The 19,787-nt window shown below is 37.2% G+C and overlaps 1 protein-coding gene across 5 annotated transcripts in view; it reads right to left on the reverse strand.

The window, feature by feature from the left end:
- QSER1 (glutamine and serine rich 1) overlaps positions 1-19,787 on the reverse strand; it is a 50,505-nt gene that overhangs the window by 23,633 nt on the left and 7,085 nt on the right. For 2 of the 5 annotated variants that reach the window (XM_042784845.1, XM_042784844.1), the window contains exons 2-4: positions 9,165-9,277; positions 7,726-7,890; positions 673-4,380 (exon numbers count right to left, since the gene is read on the reverse strand). In XM_042784845.1, coding sequence (XP_042640779.1) covers positions 673-4,380; positions 7,726-7,890; positions 9,165-9,277 — 3,986 coding nt within the window. Of the gene's footprint in view, positions 1-672; positions 4,381-6,452; positions 6,491-7,725; positions 7,891-9,164; positions 9,278-19,787 lie in introns of those variants that run through there. The other 3 variants (XM_042784847.1, XM_042784846.1, XM_042784848.1) reach the window with 3 other exon arrangements.

Here is a 19,787-nt window from a genome sequence, read left to right on the forward strand (position 1 = left end):
TGATCAGTGGTTGCTGCCTGCCCCTTCCTCCCCAAAACAACCCTTCTCAGATTTTGTTCTTTTACTAGCAATTTACCAACACTGATCTACAACACTACTGATTAACATGGCTGAAATCAAAGTCAAATTACTTCCATCTTGGACAAGACTAGCCAAACCAATCCTCATTTTAGAAGTGCAAAAATTGCTTTCATAAACATTCTGTGCAACTCTGATCATCACAGAAAGTGCATGTTTAACTCTACCTAGGAAGAACTTAACCTCTGCTGATGTCAATTATTAATGTTCTCTTGACAGATTTTTTTTAAAAACAGATTTAAAACTTATGACATGATGGTTTGTTGAGGTTCCCAAATTAAAATCATATTTAGCAATCTAAGCCAGAGAAGAGAACAGACACGTTATTCAAATTCCGGGCTAAAATAACTTTTTGGCATTAGAAGAGTCCTACTTGAGTAGTATGAAAAAGTTTGTCTACATATTTTCTAATTGTGCAAAACACTAGTTTAGTTCATAGTCAACACATCTTTTGAACAGAACTCTTAATTATGGCTGTGATTAAAACCAATCAAAACCTTTACCTAAACTGAAGATAGCTAAAATTATTCTTTATTTTTTCCTATCAGCTACAGAAATATCCTTCAACATAAGCACCTGTAGTAACTATTTTACCTGATTTGTTCTTTCTATCAGATGTATCATCCAGGGCTGACAATGCAGTACAGATGCTCTTCTGTAGATCGTGGTTACCTCCCACAGAATCATCTTCATCAGAAGAAAATGAAGGCAAGGCTTCTAAATTTTTCTTAAGTTCTTCATCAACTTTTTTGGTTGGACTTTCTCCACTAACCTCAGCAGCTGCAGGTGCTGCTGCTGCTGGCTGAGGCTTTACAGAGGACTGTAAGCAAGGGGTGCGAATTATCTGGGTAACTGGTCGCCTAGTCCTGTTTGGCATTCGTACAGCTGGAGCCGAAAACTGTTGCCTAGGCCCAGACTTTAGAAAGTCTAAAAAAGATGCGATAAATCCTGTTTTGACTTCAGGCTGTTTTTCTTCAACTTCTTTAATTTTTTGCCTCATTCTTTCCTGATGCTGATAAGTATCATAACAACTTTCAGAAACAGGAGAAGAGTATGTCAAACATGAGTCATTTCCCCTTGAATTTTGACGTTTACATTGTCCACTTCTTTTTACCTGTTTCTGAATTGCAACGTCATCTTCTGCAGCACTTTTGTTTTGGCTTTTTCCTTTGCTTTTTTTCTTCTGAAGGTTCCCTTGAGTTAAATCTTGGCATTCTTCTTCAGTTCTACTAATGGTTCCATCTCCACTTTGGGGCACAGATAGTGGCTGCAATGGACCCTTTGACTGGTTACCTGCTACTGTACCATCATCACCACCCATATTAAAATCATTCTCTGAAACAGTACTTTCTTCACTTAGACTCTTACCACTTGAAACAAATTCTGTGTCTCTTGCATTCAGTGTACCATCAGCAGAAGCATCATTATCTTCTTCAGATTCACGACCGATGCTAGTTTGTTTCTTAACTGGAACAGCCCCTTGTTCTTGATCTTCTTGACCAGGGACAAGGGTGGGAGAGGTCATTCTTGTTGGCACGTTCTGATCAGAAGTTTCAATGTGTTGTTGATCAAGGTTCACAGTTTTTGTCTGTATTGTTGACACTGGTGTAAGATTTATAGTAATCTGGCCTCCATTCAGAGAAATATTACTTATGCTTGCTGGCTTTCCAACTACAGTAGGTGAGGCACTGAAACCAGAAGACACATGTCTTACATCCATTGATCGGAACTGGGCTTTAGACTCCTCACTATTTTCAACAGATTGGATTTCCTCTTCATTAGAAGCTGATTTGGCAAAGTCAGATGGTGTCACTCCACAGGCTGCTGCTGTTGCTGCTAAGATGTCATCTACATTAGATAATATATTCCTCTCATCACTGAGAAGTATAGATTCTGGGAAACATATTGAACTAAGAGAAACAAACTGATTTTTTGTATCATGTTGATTTGTTTGAGTAAAATGATCTTTTGTTGTCAAATGTTGCTGTAGTGGTTTTGAGGGCTCAGAAATGTCCATTTTCATTACTTCTGAATTCTGAGTATGAAGCTGTTGCTGAGAATGACCCCCATTACTTTGAATAATATGACCATCCATCTGAAGGAATTGATGTGTCACCTGTTGAGGACTTTGTATTCTTTGCACTTGTGGTGATGCCTTTGCTTGTCCTAAACCTGACTGCAGTATTGACTGATGAAGAATCTGCAAGTCACAGGCTGACTCCAGAAGTACCTGTGCACTGGGCAAACACAGCTGATGACCATGTCTTAAAGCATGAGGTTGAACCTGTGATGGTGTACTAATGACTTGGCCTTGCTGTTCTTGAGCTTTACTTTCATGTACCTTATGCATAAGAGAATGTTGCTGATTTAGTTCTTTAGCACTCACAGTTACTTGTGTTGTTTGCATTAAATTAGCCGTCTTTTTTATATCATGGCTTAGGCTAGTGATATGGCCAATATGCTGGGAAAGCTGTTCCACTGAATTGACCATTCTTTCATCTTTTTTCGTTCCTTGAAGAGTAAGTCCAACAACCTGATCTTCAAGACGAGAGTTACTTCTGATTACACTTTGAGAGTATCTGTCATCTGCTTTTGAGACCCTATAGGATGCATCCTGAGCATTGATCTCCTCATCAGTTAGCCTCTGAGCAGAAGATTCAAGACTAGCTTGCTGTTGCAATGCTTGCATATCCTGCATTGATAATTCCTCCTCTTGTTTTGATGAGGCATACAAATTAGAGTCAGACTTCCTTTTAACATATGACTTTGTTTCTGAGGAAGGCCTGTTGTTCTGCAGTGTCTGTGAATGAGCTGGGGATGAAAAAGGGGGAGACTGGACAGATGGCAAAAACTTTTGAGACTGTGGACAAGAGGATTCTTGTGATTGAGAGTTCTGAGAAGAATGTAAAGAAATATAGCTCTGATTAGGACTCGAGGCTGGAAGAGTTTGTATCCGAGGAGAGGCATTAAAGGAAAGAGAAGGCGACGTTAATGTTAAAGACTGCCCTGAAGAATAGCTTTCTGAAGGACTAACAGCTGATAAAACTTGTGATTGAGATGAAAAACTAACTTGGGATTGGCTAACTGGAGATAAACCCTGAGAGTGACTAGAAGAGTAGCTCTGAGATTGGCTGACAGAAGAAAGTTCCCTCGTTTGCCCAGAGTAGCTCTCATTTGGAACTGAAGTCAATACCTGTTCCTCTGAGGAGTAACTTAGAGTTTGACTATCAGAAGTAATAGTTGGTGATTGCCCAGAAAAAGTCAATGTTTTGTACAGTGAGGGAAGCTTCTCAACCTTGCTGGATGAGAAATCCTGTGGGTGACTGACAGGTGGCACATTCTGAGCCTGGGATGAAACATAGTTTTGGGACTGGCTGACTGACAAGAGGCTTGGGAGTTGTGCTGTAGAATAGATCTGTGCTTGGCCTGTAATGACAGAACTCTGGTTTTGTGCAGTTTTGGCATAGCTTTGTGTCTGCACAGTGGGAGCTACACTTTGAGGTTTGGGGGTCTTAGTTGACCTTGGAGGCTGCTTCGTGGAACAGTTTTTCACTTTTGCTGTGGAAGCAGATGGAAAACCAGGTGATGGGATTGCAGATGTGTACGACTGAGCAAGTTCCACTGTGACTTGAGAAGTCTTCTGCTGTGGTCCTCCATTGCTCACCTGAGTAACATCTCCAACAGGACTGCAGGATAATGTCGAGTGCCTAGATGTATCCTGAAAATTAACTCCACTTGTACTTGTTAAATAGCTGTGTAAGGAATGCTGTGAAACAGTCAGTTGAGCCTGAACAGACTGAGTACTTGAAGGCCGCTGATGGTGTTTAATAACACTACATTCTCGCTGAAGTGCTCTATCGATAGAAGCAGTGGAACCAGTAAAGACAGATGTGCTATATGCCTGAGAAACCTGCTGAGCTCCTCCAAGGGTTGAAGGCAACAAACTAAATTGAGGCTGCAAAAGATGGGGTGCAGATTCTTGAGCAGAACGGTATGTTGATGACTGAGGTGGTATACTGGTACTTAAAACAGAACTGCCTAGGCGCTCAAATGTCAAAGCAGTTGGAACAGTGCCTTGGGATGTTTTAATCTGTAATAAAGGATCATGGGTAGTTAAGAGGCCATTTGATGTAGCACTGAAAGTAGTATCTTGAAGAGTAAGAGAAGGGGTAGTAGCAAAGTTTCTACCGCTGAAAGTGTTGGGATGCTGATATGCTGATAAAGCAGATGTTGGTGGAAATGTTCCAGAGGTTGGCAAAGCTCCAGTAACAAAGAGTTCTGTGGCTGTTGAGGAATGCATACCTGGAAAAAAACAAAAACAAAACAAGAAGGGAAAAAGAACATAAGGGAACTTTACAAGTTACAATACTCTGTTTTTCTAGAACTCATTTAATTGTAAGATCTTACAGCATTTACAAATATAACCTTCTTCAGAATCACCACCCTTTTCAACAAATACATATAAAGGGAGAAGCTTATTGTGGGTAATTTTCAAACTGGAAGTGCAGGTTTTTTAAAGAATTCTAAATTATATACCTGCAGTGAATTGCTAAGGGAAAACACTCATATCCTTAAGATGCAAATTGTGGATTAGAAGATCATGCAAGATTAATTCTGCTTTGAAACTGAAGTCTCTTTATTAGTTTTTACTTCAGTTCAGAAAAAAAGTTCATGGTAGAGGACAACTGATCAAACACCCTGGACACCTTTAATATACAGTAAAAAGGCAAAATGACACCTTACCAATTGTAATGCATACACAGTTAAAGGAGTAATTCCATTTCCTGCATTTACCCTCACCAATACTTTTATAACTCACTTTATGTGAAACATTTCAGAGTTTACAGTGAAATAGCTAATGGCCTATACACTCTGCAATATATGTTTCTTAAAGGAGGGGTTTGACTTTCAATACAAAGAATAAATATTATATGTATGGTCTCTAAAATGAGAGTTCAAAATATCCACAGACAGCAACTAACCAACTGAAAGGTATAACATTACTTATTTGCACCTGGACATTAGTATGACATCCTGGTTTAAACAAGATTTCTCCACAGAAAAAAATACTCCAACTGAAATAGGAATGTGAAATTCCCTTGCAAGCTTTGGGGCTTACAGCAGTGATCCATATCGTTCAGTGCTTTTTCACCCTGTAACCTGCAGGTACCAGTGAAGTTTGTGTACTAGTTCCAAAGTCTATGAATGAAAGTGAAGAAGGCAAGTTTATTCTCAGAAAGGATTACAATTCTTGTAAAGGAATCTGTAAAGGAATCATTTTCCCCTGGAAAATTTACATGGGTATTCAAATCGGAAAAAAATTAAAATCACTGGTTTAATTTGACCTTTTTCAGTTCTTCTTGGATACTTAAAACAGTTTTTAGCTTTGATCATTTAAGAATAAATTTAAAAACTCAGTAAATTAAGCTTGTTTTGAAACAAATACTTCAGTAAAAAAAAGTCAATTTTCACTTTAAAATATATTAAGTCTTCTTAAACTGACTGCAACTTAATCATACAATTGGTTTGGAAGTTTCAGATGAAGCTGCAAAAGAAAGTCTGTTTTTCCCTTTCAGTTCAAGACAAACTGATATGAAGAGATGTGATACTGAAGGAATGCCAAGGTATTTTTCATTAGTCAACAATAAGGTCTTTCTGAGTAAGAAAGCATAAGCGTGTTTTAATGTGGTTTGTTGGTTTGGTTTTATGTTGCCTATTCTGAAAAACTGCAACATCATGTACAGCTGGGTTCTCTTTTACTGATCCATACCACTAACACAAAGGTAGGGGCACCCAGAAGCATCAAAGAAGGGGAAGAATTTACACCTATTTTAACTGCAGATGTTCATTTCTCATCTAAACTGTATTTTTCCCTTCTCTTCCATAAATTAAAGCCCCTCCTACTACATAGGTGATTTCTTAAACCAGACAAGAGCCAGTCACAGAAGCATTATTATGGCAGAACTGCTGGTTTTTTAATTTTGTAGAGGAACAGACAAAAAGTATGGCAAAGGTAGTAAAATGTGTGCACAGACATCCCCCACTATCCTAAGAAATCAGTACACCAAGAAACACATCCCACATATCAAAGGAAGACTTAATAGGACAATATAACAAACACACTGTTCCTCTTTTTCCCCCATAATCAGCAGTTGCAGGGTTTGGAGAAAAACCCAAAGTAAAAAACCTTTCTAAAGAAAGGTCACCTTGAAGACCGAAGAGCACTTGTTTAACTTGTTTATCCTCATCAAAAAAGTTTGTTGAAGACAAAGATCTCAAAAGACATTGGGAAGATTGAGGGATACAGAAAAGCAGGAGAGTATTAAAGGACAACAGAAAGCTCAGAGAACTGGTAATATTGAAAATGGGCTTACTGATGAGTTCTTAGTAATGAATACTGAGAAGTCTCTCAATCACTGGTATCAACATCAAACCCGACCCACAGCATGTCTCCCCATTCTTCACAATTCACTGTTAGGCAGGCTGCAATGGAGAAAATGCTAGGACGAAGAGAAAAAAAGATTTCTTCCCAGCTGACAATCTGATGTGAAGATGGGTCATCACAAGTCTAAATACCACTGACTTATATTAAGATTTTTTGACTAAATAGCTGTGTGCATCTTCATCTGTGCTCCCACATATCTGCTTTTGTCCATGGTGAATAAAAAGCCACATTCTCTCTTCTCAACTTTTTTCAGTAGCTCTTCACAGAATGCAGCTGCACATTACACTTAACAGACCAAGTGCAAATAGTCTCAACAAACAGATTGTTCAACTCTCCCCTCTTCTTACCTTGTGCCTTCTCCCTAAATCAGAGCCAGCGATCGTACAGCTGCACTGAGACACAGATCAGCTTGCTGATACAGTGGAAAATCATCCCACCAAAGGAAAAAATAACCACCCAAACGTTTTCTGTCAGATCAGTGAATAGATCTGATTCACTGCACAGCTGCACAATCACTACATAAGATTAACCATAACTTGAAGCTACCCACAGATGCAGTAGCAACACTTATCTTGGTGTGGCTGTCCACAGCAAGGCTCAAAATATGCAAAGCTTCCTGCTCTGCACAGAAGGCTTGACAGATGGGGGAGATTTACAGAAGGCAGTCGGTCTGCCAAAAATGACAGCATGTTTGTTTATTTGTAAATTAGATCACTTATTTCTATGCAACATGCACCTCAGACCTTCTTTTTGAGAATGCCTTGATCACTACTTCTGTGTACAAAGGGGCTAAAGTTATCCATGGACTTTTAGTAGTAATGTCACAGAAGAAGAACTATGACAAGGAACAGAGTTTCAGAATGAAAGATCTGCTAGTGTGTACAGGTAGTCTACCTGAATATGCCCACGGTGTTAGTGAGACTAATTCCAAACAAAGTTGAATAAATTCGACTCATTAGAAAAGATATTATCCTATACATCTAAATTCCTTCTAAACAATTAGAACTTCTGGTCATACAAGTCTTCTTCTAACATAATTCTTCTGCTAACATAATTTCATTGATTCTGAGATTTTTAAATATGAAGATGGAAAAGAGGTAGAAGATATATAGTATTTTCAGTTAGTCAAGATACTTTCGTTTCAAATTCTCTCAAACATTCAATACAATCATGTCAAAATTTAATTTCAAGAGATTTTTCACCTGTCTGCCAGGAAGGAGCCCTGAATTGTGGTAAAAGGGTAGATCCTGAAGAGACTGCCTGAGCAGTACGAGACTCAATAGCAGAGAGAAAATTCATAACTGAAGAAGTTTCCTTAGTGTTACTTCCAGAACTGTGCATACTGGTATCAAATATTCCTGAAAGACCTAGATGAGGGTGGAGGGAAACGGAACAAAACAGACAATTCAGATGAACTTACAAGAAGCTCAATCAAATAACAAGGATATACATTCATAAATCACTAAATATAACCTATGACACATTAGCAATATTATTAAAGTACACTGATTTTTCAGTGTTTGACTGTTTTACAGTGTTGCCACTGTAAACTGGAACTTGAGTATACATTTTAAAATCTATTGTTAAATGCATGTCAAATATGATGCTTAAAAACAATATTTAGGTATACCAATAAAACTCTCCCCTCATCTGAAAATTCACCGTTCTGCTTTTTCACATGAACTGTTTAAACATTCAGAATTCTTTCTGAAATGGGTTCAACTTCTCTGTACCAATCTTTTCACCCTTTGGGCAGCTTGTAGCAGTTTGGACGGGCACAAGAAAAGAGGTTTTGGTTGCATTCCCTGTTTCAAGAAACACCTTTGTGTGTTCCCTGTTGCTCACACCTTCCAATGGCAGGGGACTCAATGGGAAGAAATTGAGATATCCAGAGTTTTGAGTAACTGAGATTATGTCAATACTGCAGGGTCTGAATCCTGAAAACATTCCCTGCAGTTCTGACGCTCCCTCATCCTGATCAAGGACCTGGCTAAGAGATTGCAGATTCCAGCCAGCACATAAGCTCAAATATCTTTCCTTAAAAACTGGGCTGCAAAGCAAGTGTGAAGAGGTCATACCCTGTCTTCTCCTGACATGGAGGCAGGATATCACCAGGATCACAGACAGATCCTGATGCAGATGTAATGCAGCCTAACCTGCTACTATATTGAAAGTGCATTTCAACTTTCCCCCGGCACTATGCCTTAGTCTGCACACGTAAGTACTAGGAACAGCACGTTCCAACTTGCATTAGTTTTGCTATTTGCTTTAGTCTAAAAGAACTGGCATGATTTCTGCAGCTGGCTTTGAGGCATACTTAACATTTGGCCCTTACACATAGGTCAAATTCTGAAAAGCTGCATTTTAAAGAATAAATGCAATTTCTTTAAGAACCAACAATAAGTTACTAAGCATAAACCCCCTCGTATATTTTCCTTTCTACTTAAGACATGTTGGTAAAAGCTAACAACAGATTGTTAACTTTCTTCTACAAATTCAGCTTTTCTAATATGACTTTCTACCACCTGCATGACAAACTCCCTCTGATTATAAAATTGATCACTTTGAATCTAAATTACCTAACAGGTTGGGTTTTTTTCTTTAGCTATTTAAACTGTAATCTCATGATATGGACAGTTACCAGTAGGATGGTGTGTAGTAGAATATCCAGGAAGCTGATGAGAAGCTGTGTATGTCTGTCTGTGAAGAAGATCTGTTTCTGAATGTGATGAATGTCCTCCTCCATAGCTTAAGCTAAGGAAGAAATTAAACATTATTAACAAAAATATACAGCTATAGAAACAAAGTACAACTATGAAATCCCAACCACAAGCCAAAAAGTTGCAGAAATAAGAGAATGCAAGCCCAAGGTCTGACGGATGTGGTTGTGCTAGGACATCACTGAAAAATGTTAAGCAGATTAAAAAAGTACTATAAAACCTAATGAGCCAATGGAGAAAAAAAAAAAAAAAAAAACACCTTACAAAAATCAAAGTTAATCACAGAGAAGTCTAGAAAGGTCTAGGTCAGAAAGACAGAAGAAACACCAGATGGACACTTCTTGTAATGATTTACAAAGCAGGTGACTAAAAATACATGCCCACTTGAACACTGCAATTTCTGATTCCATTAAAACTTACAGGACCACATTTAATACAAAGGCTGGAATGACTATGAAGCTGCAGGAACAATAGCTGTTCAAAATATTTTGTTACAATTCTAACAAAACTGACAGTGGGAGGACTAGCAAGTGACAAATCTCAGTCTTCCGACCTCCTAGCATTAAATATAAGTTAATGATACACAGTTTTTATTTACCATTTTGAAATGCATCATCTAAATTAACATGATGTTTTGATCAGGCTTAATGGAAGCAAACTGAATATATACAGTGTCTGGGCCCAAAAAAAAAAGCAGTAATGCAGAAAATAAAAAAATGCAATCTAAACATCAAACAACATTAGGAACCTGCCAAGAGTGCTAATGATTTCCAACTTAAAATTCAGAAAAAGGAGGGGGAAACAAAGCAAAATCCCAAAGCTTTCAAGCTTCTGCAGATTCAGCTTTGTACAGCACCTGTCAAATGGAAAAAATGAAAGCCAGCATGAGCGAGTAACCATTTATCTTCTTCTCTTCTTGTCGTTTGGACATTAAGTTTATAGGTAGCTGCTACTTACTTCAGTGCACATGTGAGACTGTTTTAAGTTCAAAATTCAACTTTAAACAGATGCCAAAAACCCCCAAATGGCAAAACCCACAGCCCTCCCTGCTGTAAGGGAGACTTCCCTTATCCTCTTTCATCCCCTGGGATGAGGGGGCAGTTACTCTGCATAAGGGAAAAATTGAACACTTGATGCCAGGAATCATGACATCATGGGAAACTTTTATAGAAGTCATGAAATAATATAAAAATTGGCAACACAACTAGATTTGCTTCATTTACATTAAGACAACAAGAGAAGGCAGTGGAGATCTGACGAGCCCGTAAGAGCACCGTTACCTCCACACATTATGAACTAGCAAGAGCCTGTTCCATAAGGGACACAACGTTTTAGAGTTGCAGATTAATTTCTGTGTCTGAGATGCACTAACCCAGGATATATTTTCCATTTCAGCTGCTTACAGCATAGCAATGCTCCTACAGTCAGCATGCCAGACTGAGGCACAAGCCTAAAAATGAACAAAAATACTTTGAAAAATGCAAGAACATCAGCTACCGCTTTCCTCAGCTGCACTCACTGTCTAGCACTTTAGCACCTTTCACAGCAATAATTACCATTTAGAGAATCACCAAACCTCAATTCAGAGTCAGCACATCAATGTGCTTATGTTGTAGAGGAAAGATCTTTGTGCAGTTCAACACTATGTATCAGCAACTGATTTCTATTATATGTTGACTGAAATCTAACAATTTGCATCATTATAATGGACAATTGGCAGGCATAATTGCATGATACTGTAGGTTATTTTTTGATTTACAGTATTAAAAATATGTTAATAATGCCAGACAAAAAAAAATTACAATAGCATTCTGCACACAAAACATTGTACATGTAAAAAAGCCAATTTAAATACAAATATTTTTACAATACAAATTTTAAATTTAAGGTGGTTTGGGTTTTTTGAACAAACTTGCTTAGCTAGAACATAAAACTTAGGAAATATGTTTTCTTCAGATTTTTTAAAAATAAAAATGTGCTATGCAAGAAAGTAAGTTGCTAAACTGAACCCTATGGTAGTGCATGCATTGTTAGCAAGAATTATCTTCACTGACACAAATGGTGATCTTGTGAAAATTTTCTATCTGTAATGGGTTTTACTTAGTTTTACTTTCAAGTTTTCTTAAAGCATTTACCTACATAAAAGTACATGTTGCTGACTCTTCTCTCACACACAGCAAAAAGGCAAACTATTAAGTTATACTACCTATATGGCTCACACAACGGAACACCATCCTTTTCCCATTTTGGGTATTTTCAGGCTGAGAGGCTTGTTTGGTGGTGTAGTGGTGCTCTAGGCAAACAGGCCTACCCACTGCAGCAAAATCCTTCCAGATGAGGTGAGACCCACAAAAACTGGTACAGATTACATCAAATAATACTGCGTCATTCCTCTGCTTATACTGTAATAGCAAAAGGTCATGAGCAAAAAAGTGGATGAACTTTAACTACCTGAAAATTTGGGAAATAGAAAAATTAGCTTGCTGATTCATTTTTTGTTTGTTTGGGGTTTTGGTGTTTGGGTTTGTTTTGTTTTGTGGTTTTTTTTTTTTTTGTTTATTTGTTTTTTGGGGTTTAATGGTTTTGGGGTTTGTTTGTTTTTTGTTTTGGTTTGTTTTTTTTAATTTGAAATTTCTACTTATTCTAGTTGTTTGGTGAAGATTGTGATTCATTTCCCCTCTTCATTCCCTTGCAACACCCTTTTTCTAAAGTTACAATATACACAAATACCACAAGACAACCTAAGATACAAGCTTGTAGACCTGAGGCAGAATGCTCGGAATGATAAAAGCAGCTTGTAAAAGAAACTTTGTACCAAAGTTTGTAACAAAGACTTTGTAAACACAGAGGATGCCCGAATTAACACTGGGATACAAAATAACCTCTAGACTTTGTAGCTCAAACCCCTTGTTCATTAGGATCCCAAAACTCTAGTAATTCTGAGTATCATAAAAACATTCAAGAGTATATGATGCTTTTTTTTTTTTTTTTTGAAATACACACTCCCAGGTCATAGTTAATGCAACCGCAACCTCAAAAATGAATCTGTCTTTCAATAAAAACATTGTATTTATTAGAACAGTTAATTGTTTATTGTATAATTACTAGTTGCTGGAATGTAGATTCTTATCTCAAAAAAACCTGCATATATGCCTTCAGTTTACATAAACTTATCCTAAACACAAGCACAGCAATCTGAAAGAAGATCACTGCCTTAAGGTTTCTTTTTATAAAATTTAGCTTTTAAGCAGATGAACTTACACAGCATATAATTCGCATATCAAAAATACACTAAGCATGGCAAATAACATTACGGCTATCCAGCCTTTTGTGCTCTGGTTTCAAAGTTTATTAAAATTCCACATGAGTTCTCACTTGTACTGAAATGTCAGATTAGTTACTGAAGAAACACATTCACATTACCTGGTACTTTGCTATTTGTTATCATCAGTTGCTATATAGTGTTCCAAAAACACTTCCCCCTTATCACTGATATATCACACTGATTCCTCACTTCCACTGGTGTAATCAACTGCAAAATGGAGTGATTACTGCCAGAAAGTAATACAAATTTGACATACAAATTTGGAAAATAGTTCCCCCTGAAGTATTTTTCATTGAAAAGGTCCATTCAATTTTAATGCAAAATTTAAGTGTCCTTTTAGAGATGTCCTATGAAGAGCCATCATTATTTGGCATTGCTGTAATGATACTATCAAAAAATCCTTATGACAACGAAAGTGAAATGACACATATATTAATATGTTTTTTTCAGCTACATCAGTTGGGCTAATAGAATATTGTTACCTCTCCAGCAACATTTCTGGAAGAAAACAGAGTCTTTGCAGTTAATTGTTACTGAAATACCTCAACCTTGATTTACAACTCCTTTTTACTAGCCTGTATGAAGTCTTTCCTGAATCAGCTCTTCACATATCTGTTTATATTGCTAGTCTTATGATAATTTATTTCCACCGCATTCTTCAATCTAATAGTTTCATACAAATTTAGGTCTCCAACTGCAAAAGGTTATTGGGTTACATTGCACTTGTCACCCTCCTCACTTGCCAACACAATTATCTGGTTTGCACTTTACACAAGTAACAAATGCATTTCTTCATTTCAAACTCAAATGGAAGGATCACTTTTACAAGGAAACAAAATTTAGTTGCCATAAGCACTGGTCATACAAGTAAGTATTTTAAGTCTCTCATTTTCATCAAATAACCTTGCTCTTGGAGGCATCCATATAGAATAAAATACAGAAATAAAACCACATTAAACAAGTATCTTAGTTGATATAAAAACTATCATTACACAGAAAGATGGCATTTTCCTCTTTCTGCTTTATTTTCTAGATCAATTTTCATTAGAGCTTAGCCATTTCCAAAGTTTGTGGGCGTTTTTTGTTGGTTTTGTTTGGTTTTTGTTTTTTTTTTTTTTTTTTTTTGTTTGTTTGTTTGTTTGTTTGGTTTTTGGGTTTTGTTGTTTTTTTTTTTTTTTTTTTTTTTTTTGTAACAGCAATTATTCAAGCTCTAAGGAAACCTATAATGCCTATGTGAAAGACAGACCTGGACTTTTAAGCAGCAAAGGATACTTCTAGGTACTAAATCTTGTTCTTTTGTTCTAGGCACTTGTGACTTCTGCCTCTGATATAAAGGAAAATTGCTAAAAAGCCACATTCAATCACAAAGCATTTTCAAAGTATTCAAACAGTGCCTGCTGTGCTCAAAGTGAAACCGGACACCTACAAGACAAGTAGTTGCACAGGAAACTCCTGACTGCGGGAGAACTGAGAAGGCCCCACGCTCCCCACGCTCCCACCGCCCCAACCTCGGGCTCCAGCACGGGCTGGAGGCCCAAAACAACCAAACCCAACCAACCAGAAGACGACACCCCAGCATGCACCGTACAAGTGATCGGATTTGAGGTAGGTGAGGGAAACAATTTGATTTCATGTCTGGGCAGTCCACTTGACCTTGCTGAAAATAAGAGGAGCTTCCTGACTCCTGCAGGAAGAGGACTGGGTGCATGGTTTATTTCTAAAGAAATCACCAAAAAAGAGGTTAAAAATACAGTAGTAACCTTGTACTGACAAGGAAATACCTTAAAACTCACACTTTGTATTTTATCTGCCTTGAGACATGAAATAGAGGAAATATTACTCAAATTTCGCCCCCTCCCCAGCCCAAAGCTCAGATGCTTGGCAAAGCAGTCTTTCTTCAATCAGCTCCTTAGCTGTGCAATATAGAGTTCCAGTCAGAGGCTGAAAGAAAAGCTGCTTAAGATCCAAACACCACAAAAATGACAAAAGCATATCGAAATACTAAAAATACTGTTTCAGATACAAAATATTTAAACTGATGTGCAGCTTACATCTCTTTTTGTCCACTGTATTTGATTTTAAACATGTAAAAACACAGTTCCAGCTTGCATCCTCTATGATTTCTTCTAATATTTTGCTTAAATATTTATCTTTGTTAATTTGCCTTTGTTCGCAGCATCCCATGGAGACAGAATGTGAGAGTATAACTTGGAAACATTGCTTCAATTTAAAACAGATGAAGTGGAGGTAAGTGGCATTTTAGCCAGCATGGCTTCAGCTGCCCAGTCCAACAGCAATGCTGTTCTCCATCGTTTGCTACAGACTAACTAGAATGTAACTCAGCATCTAGGGCTTACCTGCAGCTCAGAATAAAATTAAAATTTAAAAACAGTGTTACAGGTAGATATATTTAAAACAAATGTGGGTTTGATCTTGTATTCAAGAAATACAATGACTAAGCAAGCAGAATCATAAAGGACAGATATATTTGCTTAGAAAGTTGCTACTTAAATGAGTTTAATACTGTTCATAACATCAAATCACTCCTGTCCAATGGATGGGCCAATGCAGTCCTTGAAGTTTAAAAGCAAGCCCAAACATACAACAGAAAATATTTCAGAAATTAATTTCAATGGAAAACAAAGGAAAACAAACTCCTGCTCAGCCCAGAGACTCATTTCAGTGCAAAATATGTATTTAGAAATGTATACAATGTGATTTTTCACCTCTATATCCCAGCCTCAGACATACTTACAAAAAAAAAAAAAACAACAACACACCACAACAAACAAACAAACAAAAAAAAAAACCACACCAAAACCAAAGTACACTGCAAGAATAAAATTGCTTCAAAGCATGCAAATGTTGGCTGATTCAGGAAAAAATGGAAACCAGCCTGATCCCTGCATCTGATTCCCCTGAACCTCTAATCAGATGACAGAAGACAAGACATTCCTTAACATGTCACGATTCAACCAACATTTGCACAAAGAGAAAGAATATTTAACAGTCTAGACCAATTATGGTATCCATGAAACAAAAGAAAAAAAAATCTGCTACTTGAAAAATAAAGTCTACCACTGAAAAATTAGAATAAAAGCATCTGTAAAATTAATACATCTTAAAAGGTACATAGAGAGTTCCTTTAGGAATGTCATACATCTTTATCATTTGCCTGGCCTGTTTTTGAATTATCACATAAAAAATAAATAGATGTCAATATTTTAAAGTATTATTAACTATCAAATAATATTCTTCTCCACTACAGAAGACAACTTTTAGAAAGATGGAAAATACAGAATCAGATGTCAGTACTACAGTGTGTCTGTAAAACACAGAGTAGTATTTTATCAACAGTCTCAACTGTCTGTTTGTTATGTCACATTCTTGACTTTTAATGTAATTATAGACTACATATTCAACACAGAATATATCAAGTCATAACATACCAGAGGCAATCACCCTTCGATCTTTAATGAAAGACAAAGTTATAATGTTAATTTTCCACTTCAATTCATATGCAGAGCCACCAAGAGCATGGCTCAGGAGGTGGACTGAAGACTGCCTCGAGGTACCTGTGAGAGGGGAAACACTATTTCCTTGCTTTCTCAGAGCTGTGATAGGAGCTTCTAAGAAATAGATTTTGAGGTAGAAAATTACATGCAGGGAACTGTCTGAATGAGCAGAAGTTCATGCTGTTCCTGTGATTCTTTACTTGAATACATGTCACATCTTAAGAGAATAAAAAGATTTTATGGCAAGAAAGGTCCATCTCCCTTTTATTCCCATGTTAATGTGACTGAATTCTTTAAGCCTGATCCTTTTAAAAATAAAAAACCCAAAACTGCTTCAGGAAAGCTGAAACAGTCTTACTGGTACTTCAATACCTGAGTGCAAGTGCAGGCTTGTCTGATTAAGTAACCTGTAGCGTTCTTAATAACAAAGACAATTATAATTCTGTTTTCATAAAAATCAGTTTAACTCTGTCTTGAAACTATGTATGTGAAAACTAATATTCAGATAAAAATGAGCTATTTATAAACTTCAACTTCAGTTACTATGGAGGGACTGGACAAAGTACTTTATGTTCTTATTTTTTAAGGTATACAATCTAAATTACCTTTCAGATTAGGTTATCTATGGTTGAAATGCAGCACACAAAGTCTTTTTATTTGTTTGTTTGTTTTTTTGTTTGTTTGTTTAAATCAGAATTGGCAAATACTGCTACCATTTCTCTTGGCTTTGACAAAAATTCTTGGTAGCCTAACCAAAGCAGCTTTCTAAAAGAAATTCTGCAGCATACAAAAATCTGACGCACTATGAAGGGCAAAAAAGGGTGAAGATATTTTAAATTTAGTACTAAAATTCTAAATATGAACTACTTCCAATTCCTTTACTGAGAAAGTCCAAAGCTCCCCACCTGCTAGCAGGAACCCCCAGAAGCCAGGGGAGCATCCCAGGCGCTGCGGCTCCCCCCGTGTGCCCAGGCTGCAGGACTAGGGTGACTGCCTGACTGCAGCAGCCCCATTACCCCGTGGGGCAAGTGGGTTGGCAGCACCAGGCAGGTTTCTGTTGGAAAACCCTGTGTCCTATGAGGAATTTTTAAGGAATTCATTAAAATCAATTACACAAAACATCCCACAGGAAAAAATGCCAACCATGTTTAGATCTGAACATTGCAAATAAAACTGGCCATAGAGTGCTGTAGTAATTAAGAAGCTTTTTACAGCTTACCCACTTTCCCCCCGCCATTTTCTACCATAACAGGGCTACAACCTGACTAAACTATTCTATAACAATGCCAGTTTTGAGCTCCTGATGCACTTTTTAAGATTTCAAGATCTGGACAGGAGCTTTCAGCATTCCTGCCCTGAACATTGAAGCCTAACTTTGATGTCCTTATTAACTTAGTATCATTACTCCCCATGTCTAAACAGACAATGACATGCCCACATCCACCACCCAACTTATAATGCAGTGCCAGAAAAAAAATTAAGCCTTTTATTTGCCAAGCAATGTTCTGGGGGTTCGTACATCTTCCCTGACGGTTTCTACTCTACTGCTCCCTGCAGAAAAACAAGTATACATTATGGTCTGTGTAACTTACACCATGGAAAGAACTGAAATCGTCTTTTCTCACCTTTTGAGGCACTGGATTATTTTGTCACTACGTTTATTTATCTTCTTCTCTTACCTTGCTCTATGAAAGAACTTTCTCTTCACCCAGCATGGAGATAATAGCTGTGATTTTTTAAATTAGTAATACTTCTCTCCTACAGAGCTTTACTCACAATTTCAAAAGATTTTTGTAACAAACAGTAATGGAAATCTAGCACTTCTCCAATATGTGATGCTCTTCTATTGTCATATTTGGAAAGATTTGAAACTCTTCCCAAGATCATCACAGTATTAATGGTTGAGCACACAGTATAATCCTCTATTATGGCTAGCCAAGATATACACAAAAAGATTTCATTACTTTTAATAATAAAATTTTATTTCAAAACATTAAAATCAGCAGAGCATTATCTCAAGATGTGACTTAGCCACATCAGTGCCTTATTAAAAATACAATTCATTTCAGCTATTGAAATTCTTCTCAACCCCTATCCTCCCACAGTTATTACAGTGTCATATTTTGCGGCAAGTTTGAGTATTACCGTTGAGATACAATAGGAATGCTTGATGTCCCATTTCTTAATATGCCCTTTATTTTCCAATTATATGAAAAAGACAATGCCAATGTTGAGATATTCATCACGAAAGAGGCAAGAGGCGCAAATACCTATGTCCTATTGACCGACAGAACCATATTAGGCAACACCTCTTTCAATATCAAATCTCCAAACACTTTACAGTTCCATAAGCCATGAAATATCTTCTCCTTTAACCTAGGGAAACTAAGGCACAAACACTAACCTACTCAGATTTACAGCCCTCAACCAAGTTTCAATCCCTCAGTACTGAAATAAGAGTCGGTTTCTCAAGGTTTTGTAAAGTTAAAATTTCTAAGAGCTCAGTACACAACATACTGAACCATGGTGAAGATCGGTGGCTTCACGGCTCACAGCCACAGACCTTGCACAGAATCTATTCGCTGTCTACATCTGAGACCACAAACCTTACTATCTTTGGTCACCCATACAGGCTACAATTCAAGTCCATTAAATACGGTCTACGCCTTCCAGCACACCTACATGTCCAGTAAGGTGTCTTCCCCATCCCACAACACACTACAAGGGCTAAGCAGCTCATATGAGCTCTTTTCGATACAATAAAGAGGCATCCCTATGACTAACACCACTTCTATCCCAATTTAGGAGGTGTGCCCAGGAAAGATCTAACATATTAACACACACACTTCATTGTAACATGCAGCAGAAAGAGTCCTTTACATTGAAGAAAACATCACAGGGTGTTACTACCTAGTTTTATAAGGAAAATTAGCATAGTCCTTGATTTTAGCTCTTATACCTCTTCATCCCAAAACAGATTTAAAACTACATTTCTAACCTTGCAATGAGTACTCTGGATACCATGTTGTCACCAGTTACTATTTAGCTGAAAATATGATATGAAGTCAGTTGCTTGTGAATGCTTCAACTAGAAAACATGCACTGTTCAAAACTATAGAAAAATAGTTATAGCTACACGGTATTTATTTTGACATGAGGAAAACTGCACTACATAAAACAAATTCCTTAAATTTGCCCCAGGTATTGATTTAAGATTTCCTGATATTCAGGGCAGATGTCTAAACAAAAACAAGTATTAATAGAGATCAGAATGGTACATGCACACACACAAACTTAAAAATTCCTTTAATTTGTGAAAAAACAAAACAAAACAAAACTGTATTTTCTTTTAAAGATATTAACAAAAGGGAGGGGTTTGGGGGGAAAAGAAAATCCCAGCTCTCTTCAGTGGCACTGAGCATGGCTAATCTCCAGGTCATCAAACAACTGAAGGTAGTTAACAAATAGTTGCTGTTGAGAGTCCTAATGAGTTAGTTTTCTAGGATCACTCTTTGTACAGCAAATGAGCAAATGTTCACAATCAAGAAAAACCTATTAGAAATCCTATCCTTGGCAGTCTTGGTAGAGAATAATGAAATGGGAGGACCATAGGAATTGAAGGATTATTCACTGTCTAGCACTGGAATTTTTGACACGAAGAAAAGAGAAAGTAAACAGGATGTGGTGTGAAACACTAAGTTGCG

This window comes from Tyto alba, unplaced genomic scaffold (assembly GCF_018691265.1).
Source record: "Tyto alba isolate M040663 unplaced genomic scaffold, T.alba_DEE_v4.0 Super-Scaffold_8, whole genome shotgun sequence".
NCBI lineage: Eukaryota > Metazoa > Chordata > Aves > Strigiformes > Tytonidae > Tyto > Tyto alba.